This window comes from Dromaius novaehollandiae, chromosome 20 (assembly GCF_036370855.1).
Source record: "Dromaius novaehollandiae isolate bDroNov1 chromosome 20, bDroNov1.hap1, whole genome shotgun sequence".
Classification (NCBI taxonomy): Eukaryota; Metazoa; Chordata; class Aves; order Casuariiformes; family Dromaiidae; genus Dromaius; species Dromaius novaehollandiae.
The window spans coordinates 11,893,806-11,903,937 of record NC_088117.1 but is presented as its reverse complement, the minus strand read 5'-3'; the positions used below and the strand labels follow the sequence as shown (position 1 = coordinate 11,903,937).

Below are 10,132 nucleotides of genomic sequence, written 5' to 3'. Positions count from 1 at the left end.
GCATCTTATTAAACTGCTGAGTGTGTGAGCTAGTACCTAAAATTATGCAAGAAGCCCTTGTAGTGATGGTAATTGCTTTAAATACTTGTGTTAATTTTTAAGAAGGAAATTTTTAAGTAATGGCAGCATCACAGCTTTTACTGAGAGGTGTTTGGTTGGTGTGGTGTGTGTGTGTGTTTGTTTTTTGCCAGTTTCTCCTATAACCTGGCTCTACCTTATTTCTGAAAAGGTAGGGCCGGTGCATTAAGATTGAGCACGCTCAGCCTGAAGTCCAGAACAAACTGCAGAGATACATTTCACCAGGAATAACAAATGCAACAGTAACATATGTTGTGATACTTACTACAGAGCAAAGGTTATATTTTAGTAACTTGGATGAAAGGGACAAGTTTAAAACCCTTTCAAAGAGGGTGCAGATAGAAAGGGGATAAGGGCTTTGGAAGAGCAGTTACTCCAGGTAACTGCTCTCAGGCTGTGTGAGGTTTCTCTGGGAAGGTGGAATATATTCTTTGCATGAAGGGGCCCTCAAGTAACTGATAGTGTCTTGCCAGCCTTAGGGCTTTATTATTTCATTACATCAAAGTTGTATTTCCAGTGCAAGTTTATTACAAAATTGGTAAGATCAATAAGTGTAACAATACAGAGGAAGCATCAGAACCAAAGCTTAACCAAATGCTTACAAACATTAGCCAGAAACTGTTACAGCTAAGTAACTGTCAATATTTGTGACAAGTCTCACTGCAAAGGGGAGGTACTGGAGTCAGGGCTTGTTCAGGATTAAGATGCTACAGCCCTATAGGCTCACCAAGCAGTATGAGTATAAATCTCCTTGAGAACAACATTTAAAAAAAAAAAAAAAAAAAAGGCAAGAGGCAAGTCACTTCAGTCACTGAAGTTTATTTAAAAAAATACTGTAAAATAATTGTATTTAAAACATTCATGCATTTGACAACAGGTAAGGGACAACTTTGTCCTTATTACAAATTTTCTTCACAAAGTGAAAACTGACCAAAAATATGAACATTTAAATAGCAACAGTAGTTATTTGGGGTACTCTGAACTTGCTTTTGTAAAATAGTTAAAACATTTCTTATATACATAAAGCTCAGTTAATCATATAGAAACTTCACAGTACTGAGTAGATCCTGTGGCCAGCTGTGTGTTATTGTTGGCAAAAAAGTGAGGTAGAAGTCTTCAAAGGTGGTAGAAGGATGGCGCAGCTCCAGGGCGTACAGCTGCACGTGCAGATCAGCACTCGTCTAAAACACAGAGTATTGATGGTTTGCCACAGAATGGGAAGTTCAGCGTAGCACGACCTGGTCTGGTTACTGACACCATGCTTTTATAGCACAGTAGCAGCACGTAAGTGGAGGGAGACTTTGCATGCCTTCTGTGCCACCACGCTGCTGCTGGCTGGCAGGTGCCTAGAAGCCACTGTGGATGGGGCTTAAAGCTTTTCTTCTCTCTACTGAATGCTAATGTATAGCAGCTCTTGCTAAAATAAATAATTTAAATCATTAGGAAAGAGCCATTAACATAAAATGCCAGGCTTGCATGCCTGCCTCTTCTCACTTACTAGCTGTAACCTAAAGTTAGTTGGCACCCTGCATGTTTATTAAAATCAGAAAAATGGTACTGAAAAGATTTTGCATAGCAACGGCATAACATGAAAAATCAGAATAGTAATTTCTGTATGTCACTTGAAAGCTTAGAAGAAGCTCTCACACAAGATTTATTTAAAAATAATGCACGTCTAAGAGCCAAAATAACTTGCGTCCTGCCTTTTCAAAGGAAAGGCTTTCTTTAGACAAGGACAAAGTGGTTCTGTACCTGCTCCTGTCCCTGGGCTGACACCACATATTATAATCCACAAGCCTCACTGTTAAGGACTCTTTACAAACCAGTACCAAGTTCAAAGTAGGATGAAGTCTGAGTAACAGATACTTAAGTATGTCTCTTACCTCTGTGCTCTCTACTGAGAAATTTCTTGGGAGTAAGACTGCAGTGTTTGAGATGCCACTGAAATACCTGCTCGCCTACTACGAGAGTGAATAAGTCCTGTCAGAGCAGCCTAGAAAAAGCCACACAAAAGTTTGAGTAGTATGTTAACATCTTCAATCAGCTAAGTCAGTCAGATATTTTTTAACTTGGACTTTCCTAAAGGGAAGTTTTAAACTAACCTTTAAAAAAAAATTACTAGTTTCAGATACAAGTTAGCTAACAGTCTGGTAAAGTAAATGAAGTGTACAGCATAATTTCCCCACTGTTAGCAACCCCCTGCAGCAGATACAGTTGCCTCTAAAACATTTGAGTATATGAGTGAAACACTATTAGTGAGCTAAAAATATATTAATTCAAAATCAGAATTTGTGTACACATTAGAGTATTTACCTGTGTTTTTGTTAAATTCAGAGCATCATGAAGAGAGAGACTTGATGAGCTTTGGGCTAGAAACAGCGAATCTGAAGAAGTACTGCTGACTAGGTCATCCAGTGCATCAACTTGTCGCTTCAAGCTATGAAGGGTGCCTTCTGTTTGCTGCTTTCCTCTGATTAATACTTCTACTTGCTTGGACATGCATTGCCGGAGTTGAGCCTAAATAAATCATTGGTTCTATTTATATCCATCTAGTGTTATTTTGAAGACTGTATTTTTTAAAAAAGTCTGATGACTTTAGAAGTCAAGCCTTAAGGGATTTAGTGTTAGATGCTCTTGTAAACCACAACAAACTGGTAATGTTTTTGCAAATTAATTCTTTAAATAGTTTACCTCTTCTGAAATCAGAAATAAGCTGTATTTCTAAAGTGTTTAATATTATTGCTTGAACAACGAGCAACAGATGTGCTCTAACTAAACTTAGCCATCATCTCTACTTATAAGGATCATGGGTGCTCCTGACTTGTAGTCTTCATGTTGCTAATATACTGTTATATATTAATGAGAGAATCTTGTTGGAATGCTCATATAAAACCCATTCATGATGAACTGTCGCCTTGATAGCACCTGCAGTTTCTACACTTTTTTACTATTACCACTTAACAGAAAACACTACCAAAGATACTCTGCAGTTAGTCAGTCATTATGTACAAAGTGGATACTCAAGAGCTAAAGAAGAATCTTCCACACTCCTGTGTTGTTTAAATTATTTTTGGAAGGGATCTAGTGGACACATTAGCATGACTGGGAAGAGAAATATGCCACCTTCAACCGATCTTCATGATGCCGCAGTTTTTCCCGGAGAGCTTCTCCACGCCACTGTTCATCCTTTGGAAAACAAAAGCACATTCAGCAATTGAGCAGCACTGCAAAGGGTACCAATACTGCCATGTCCAGCTGCAGCAGCAGCTACTTTGTAGGAGCACTTTACCATTAAGATGACTTTAGAAAAATCCAGCTTTTCTTCCAGTGAGAGCAGTCTTCTGTCAGTAGCTGCAAACGGAGCAGTCTCCTCTAAGTCATTTGATTCACCATGCAGACTTTCCCGTACTTCAAAAGCTGCGTCCAGATTTTCCAAGAGTTCTGGAGATGATGGGCTTAAAGATTTAAGCCCTGTACTAATTTCATCTTTAATCTCCAATTTAAGCATCTTTGCTGCATCCTTTATTTCCCTTTGTCTGTTTTTCAGGTCTTCTTGCGTTTTAACCTACATAGTAAAACACAATCTCACCACTTTGCTGTCATGCTACAAATACATCAAGGCAGAGGGATTTTCCTGTATTAGTGAACAAGGCTTATTACTGAAATGTTTACGTTTTGACCATTACAATCAAGAATCATAGAACCTCTGAGCAGATGCATTCCCAATTCTGGTTTACTTTGTTTGCCTGTAAAGCCGCTCTAGTGTTAACAGAAACAACTACTGAAGTTACCACAAAGCAACTTGTTAACTCAAAATAAACATATTCACACTCCGAGCCTGAGAGTCTTCCTGGAAGGCTTCTTAGTTGCTAACATTCTTCTCTGAAAGCCTTGTAAAATTAAAAGGAATAGAAGGATTCAAGCAATACGGAATCACCTGTCAATTTAAAATAACAAAACAAGAGGATGCTGACCCAGGCTGCCACTAACAAGTTAAGTGCATAGTGAGTAGCTTTGGACTTGGATAGCATTTAGTGATTTGCATAAACTATGACTCTAGTTATGCTAAGTTCCTACGAGCAGAGCTTAATGTAAACAGGAGCCAGACTCCTAATTAATTCTTAACTGAAGCACTGCCTAAACTGAGCTGACATGCAGATGCTAATCAGCAAATGCACTCATTTGTTAATTATCTTGGGAGCATCCAAATTCGGTTGGCTCTAATAAATAGCTAGGACCCCCCCTGCCCCCCCCCCCCAAAAAAGAAAAAAAACACATTGTCTGTTTTTACTCATTTTACTGGGAGAGAGGGGTTGATCTCTATTTGAATTGGCCTAAACAGTGCCTGCAATTCCCCATCAAGTGATGGGAAAGCAACCATTCAGCTCTGCCTTGGCCTCTGAGATTGAAAAAAGAAATACTGCTTTAGAGCTTGACAGCCCTTACTCAGAACTCGGCACATGACTGGTTTGGGTTGGTTTGTTCATTTTTAAACAGGGATTACTGAGCTGTCTGATTAACAAACCCTAACTTCCAGAGTTGGAAAAGTGCATGGCAATTATAAATAAGCGTATTTCTGCCAATTGTGATACAATGATCTGAAGGAGATTCAAAACTAACACAGTATAAACCTGCCCAGACGACGTACTTTCCCTTAAACCAACTTGGATTTAGCTTTTCAGTTATACCTGCGTTTGGAGATCCATATATTCCCGTTGGATCTGGCCAAGCTCCTTAATGAGACGTTTTGCTTGTTCATGGTTATTGTGTGCTACTTGTTCAACGGTTGCTATATCACTCTGCAAACAGTTATTTTCATGCTTTTTTTCCTAGGAAGATTGCAGAAAGATTGCTTTTTACTGTGAGCACCTACTTCAGAATAGGAATCCAGAGAATCCACACAGAACACAATTTCTTCAAGTTAAAACACACAACAACAGTATTAAATAGCAGTAACCAGGCAGGTATTCTGCAACACACTTTAGAAATACCAGAGATGATTGATTGCTTCAAATTGTGTCTTGGAACTAATGCATTACTTTTGTTGCCCTGGCAATAAAAGTGGTGTTCTATCATTTTGCCATTAAAAATGAACGTATAAATAAGTAAGAGACAGGACTTGCATGCAGTTCTTTTTCCAGCTGGGTCCTCTGCATTTTGATTGCTTCTTTCAGACTCAAGATTTGCTTTTGTGCTTTTTTCCTCTCTGATGCTAACTGGTCTTGGAGATGTTTTAGCTCAGACTTGGAAAGTTCCAGTTCTTTCTGAAGAGATGCAATTTCTCTATTTTTTTGTTGTAATTGTAGTTCTTTTTCTGAGACCTGATGTTCTGCAATTGATTTTTTAAAAACAATTCTGGTTAGTAGAAATGTAAATATCTTGTCATATTTCATACACATTAGGTATTTTCAAAAACTTTAGTCTTCTGCTGAGCAACAGTTTGTAAAAACCACTGGCACACAGTGGGAAGGGAAGGAACAATCAGTTCACTATAGAATTTCAGTTATTTGAGTAACTTAGTTTCAGGATCAAGAGTCATTCCAGGTGCTTAATTAAAAACTAAGCAAGATTAACACAAACACTTCTATTGGTTTTATTAAACTTAGGACCCATATGTGGTAACAATAACTTATTTGTGTAATATATCTTACTGCTTTTTCTGACTGTTTCTTCAAGTGTTGCACACCAGGACTCCTCCTTTTCCAGCTTCCTGATCTTTTCTTCTGCCAGTTTTACTTTTGCTATTGCCTGTTCCAACTTCTTTTGTTGATCTGTTAGCTCCTTTTCCAATAGTAGTTTCTGATCTTGCAGTTTAGCAGTACATTCTTCCAGTTTTTTTCCTTCATCCTCTGAATCTTGCTTGAGGCGATGAAGAATCTGCCCTCCCAAAAAACAACAAAAACCCACCACTCCAAGTTTTACCTAGTACCAGCTCAATAAGAAAAAAATACTATCACCAAAAGACATTAGAGAGAAGCTAAAGCAGAAGAAATCTAAAAGGAACTCAAATATCTCGATACTGGAGAAAAAAAAAAATCACTTTCTATATGTTTATCACTTTTTCTATATTTTTAATATAGTTCCCTCATTTTTTCTTTTGTTCAACACTTTGTGGAAACTGCTCAGCCAGCATAAGTTAGTTTTACTACTGAAACATGATTAAACCCTGTTTTTCATGAACAGCTGATGGGCTTGCCTAGAAATATAGTAGTAGCAAACAAACAAACAAACTAGCTGCAAATAGTGATACACTCAAAAACAAAAGGAAACTGAAAAAAAAATTGTTCTGTTTAGTTTTTGAATTCTGAAATAATGCTAGAGTTAAGTTTTAATTAGTTTCACTTCAAATCCATGTTATCATTTCAGGTACACTACACAGCTCACTCATTTCCCTGAGAGAAATCAAAAGTATGGAAAGAGGTTCTCTGAACTATATCCAGCTGCTGGCAGCCGACAAACTGAAAGTATAGAGAAATATTTGTACTAGTCCATTTCCTCACCCACATCAGCCACACCAGCAGCCAAGATACCACATTGCACAGTCATGCTGTGTGAATTCTACACTAGCCCTTCGGGCACATTGAGTGATCACTGCTGATTTTACAGCAGTTCGGTTACCATTTCAGTGTAAGATGGCCCTGCCAAGAAGCAAACCAACCGAACAAAAAACCCCAAACAGTTCTTTGTTAAGACATGCTAATTTTCATTTGAATATCCCTCAGTGTTGAAGATTTTCTTCTACTGCATTACTCTAAAAATGAGACTTCATATTTCTTAAAGCACTAGTATATTATTTGTAAACTTGCACCCAAAACTTTTTTGCCTTCATTATTTTCAGAGGTAAGGCAAAAGTGAGACAAGTCTGCAGACTCATTACCGCTTCTTGTTTGGCTAGTTCTGTCTCCTTCTCTTGAATCTCTTTCTGAAGCTGCTGCAATTGGTTCTCCCTCTTTTTCTGTCTCTCTTGGCAATCCTTATGTTTCTTTGAGCATTCCAGGATTTCTTCTTTCAGCGTTGCCTGCTCTCTAAGCAGCTCATCCTGATGCCTTGTGTTGTTTTTCAAATCCTGCAATATAAAATATATTTTGATTGACAAAACTAGCTGGTAAAAATAACAGTTCTCACCCCTTTCATTTTGAATATTACCTTCTACTTAAACCATCCATTGAAGAAATTAACACAGTAGGAGCCACCACACAGAAAGCTAAAAGATACCAAAGTAAAGGCTCTGCTTCCCCCTGCCCTCCAAGAACAATCCACATGCAGGGTGGTTTTGCCCTTCCAGGATTCTTGGCAAGAATTCCTCTACCACCACAGAAAAAAAAAAAAAAAATCTCAGACTCAGAAATACTCCTCTGAATAGCAGCATCCACGACAGTTTGCCACCTCCCTCCATGTTTAAAAACAGAAACCCCCAAACAGAACTCCTCTGAGTAAATGTCTACTGCACTCCACATTACTCCAAATTCAGGAAGAGGAAATAAACTTGCTATTGTTGATTACCTCTGCAAATGTCCAATTCTGAGCTAGTGTGCCTGGATGAAGAAGAGGTGAAGTACTATCACATGTGAACAGACAAAAACCACTGTGATAAAAACCATCCCTTGTTTTTGTGTTTCAGTCTACTCACTGCATTAAAACAAGCATGTATTTCACCAAAACTAACCTGTTCTACCACTTGAAGCTGTTGTCTGGAGTCATTTAATTCTCCTTTCAAAGTTTCCAATTCTTCCTTTTTTTCTAGAAAAATATTTATTTAGTGAAAGACATCTGCAACCAGCCATATGTGAAATAACTACACAAATATAATTCTTGCTTTTCATAAATAAACAATAGAAAAACAGTTTCAAATTTGACTTGCTAAATACTGTCTTTAGATATTTGAGTGTATCAGATCATTTAACTTCATGAAGGACAGTTAGATATACTGTGACTTATAATACAAATTGTTTTAAAATGTATTATATCTTAAAAAGATATTAAAAATTATCTTTACCTTGAAGATGCTTCTGTATTACAATGATGTCTTCATTCAGTGACTTTTTGTGCTTGTTCAGTAAATCTATCTCCTGCTGCAGTTTTTTTACATCCATCTCCATCTTCTCTATATTGGACAATGCAGTTCTGCTGCTATCTTCAGTAGCAGTCAGATCTCTGTAAAATGTGAACGCATATTCTCACTTTGTTGAAAATATTTGATGAGGACACTTTAAAAACAGCTACATTACAGTAATTTTTTTGAGTTCAAGGAGATGCTATCTAGTAGTCATGAGAACAAGACAGTTGTCCCATTCCAGGACTTAACATTTTACTTCTCATAATCTCTCTTATTGCATTGTCACAGTATTACAAATACCGTTGCGTTTATCACTTTCAGTTGCTGAAATATCTTCTGGAAGTCCACTGTAGGAGGGCTTAAAAGAAAGTCTCCACAGGATTAAGAAACAGTATGTATCATGTGATTGGGCACCACAAAGTTACAAATGTATTTTTCATTATAATAATAAGCAGACATTCAAGGCTCTTCTGATCTTTGAAGTGTGTGTGTGTGTGTATGTATATGTATACACACATGTATATATGCATACACGTATACACACCCCTACCTTCTAGTTTGCGACAACTTGTTTTCCAAACTCTGACAGCCTTCTTCAAGCTTTTGCTTTTCTTTATACAAAGATTCAATGTTATTTTGCAGAGCGTGCATTTGAGAAACCAGGTGTTCATTTTCTTGACGGTCTTTCTCAAGTCGTTGTTTCTGCCAATCTACTTCCCCTTGCTGACACTGAAATAATCTCTGAATATTCTCCAGTTCTAGTTTTTCCTGTGGAAGGAGACAGTGTGTACAACAGATTTATATGGTCAAAAAGTAGAACAAGTTTTTAATAACTTTAGATGCAGCACTATAAATACCTTTCATTCACAAAGATATAAAGGGTTCTTATGAGCCTGCTGAAGGGATTCTGCTGATCTCTCTGCCTACATGTAGTAAAGTTGAATGTCTGTTTTTACTTGTCAAAAAGAGAAGAGACTATTGAGCTGAAATGCCTTTTTAGTGACAGAGAAGGTCATCCAGCTGAGTTAACAAGTTGTCTTCTGTACTTACTATTTGTGTAAGGACAAGATAGAGTCTAGAGTCTTTTATCTGGATTTTAACAATCAGAAAGCAAGATTTGTCTGTGGCTGATGAATATTTCTGTTTTTTCCACCCTCCCTCCCTTATATATGTACAGAAAAACCCTATCAGTTTAAAGGGCCTCAGCAGACATAAGACATTTCCATGATAAACTGAAATCAGAGCGGAAAATGATTGATTTAAAAATGTAGGGACTTTGTTACCAGATCTGAATAGAATCACAGAAAATGCACAGATCTCCCAGTTACTATACTAACTATAAAAGAAATACTTACTTCTAGAACTGCAACCTGAATCTTTTCTAGTTCATTGACCTTTTGGTCATGTTGTAGTTTTAGACCTTGAAGTTCATTATTTTCAAGCTGCAGCATTTCCAGAACATGTTTCAGTTCTAATAAGAAGAAACCAACCCAAAGTTATTATTACAAGCACATGAAATGCTTTCTAATTGCAAAAAAAGGACAGCCCAAGGGGGGAAAGAAAAATATAGATGTTATCCCTGTAAAAGCTCCTCATGTTTTCAATTGCTGTGTGTCAGACACACTAGGTGTTACGTCTAATGTTCTACTAGCAAGCTGCAGGTCCCTATGTCTCCTGCTCTTCCTGTTTTCTGACAGGACGTAATTTCTTGGAAAGGGATTCCTCTGTATCCCCTTGCACACAGGTAGTTAATTCTTCTGTGAGTGTGACACAACTGGCTAATGTCTTTTAACCCCATAGTGGTAGAGTGTGCAACTAACTGATCAGTTAGTTCCTACTGCTGATTTGTTTATGTTTTGCTGTGGGAAGAAAAACTGCAGTCGCAAATACAAAGCGGCACAGAACACTGTCTCAGCACAAGCAAGAACAACCAGTCAGCTCTGTACAAGCTATGAGAATTACAGGGATCACGCCTTCTCTGCAGTCATTCACAATATT

The 10,132-nt window shown here is 37.6% G+C and overlaps 1 protein-coding gene across 9 annotated transcripts in view; it reads right to left on the bottom strand.

The window, feature by feature from the left end:
• Positions 1-881: 881 nt before the first annotated feature.
• The window catches only part of CNTRL (centriolin), a 36,797-nt gene continuing 27,546 nt past the window's right edge, over positions 882-10,132 (bottom strand). For 7 of the 9 annotated variants that reach the window (XM_064523889.1, XM_064523888.1, XM_064523892.1 and 4 more), the window contains 13 exons: positions 9,490-9,605; positions 8,685-8,902; positions 8,075-8,232; positions 7,745-7,818; positions 6,956-7,144; positions 5,730-5,955; positions 5,202-5,407; positions 4,767-4,907; positions 3,368-3,643; positions 3,202-3,264; positions 2,392-2,595; positions 1,962-2,071; positions 882-1,259 (listed from right to left, as the gene is read on the bottom strand). In XM_064523889.1, the coding sequence (XP_064379959.1) occupies positions 1,973-2,071; positions 2,392-2,595; positions 3,202-3,264; positions 3,368-3,643; positions 4,767-4,907; positions 5,202-5,407; positions 5,730-5,955; positions 6,956-7,144; positions 7,745-7,818; positions 8,075-8,232; positions 8,685-8,902; positions 9,490-9,605 (1,970 nt within the window). In that variant the 3' untranslated portion in view covers positions 882-1,259; positions 1,962-1,972. The other 2 variants (XM_064523890.1, XM_064523894.1) reach the window with 2 other exon arrangements.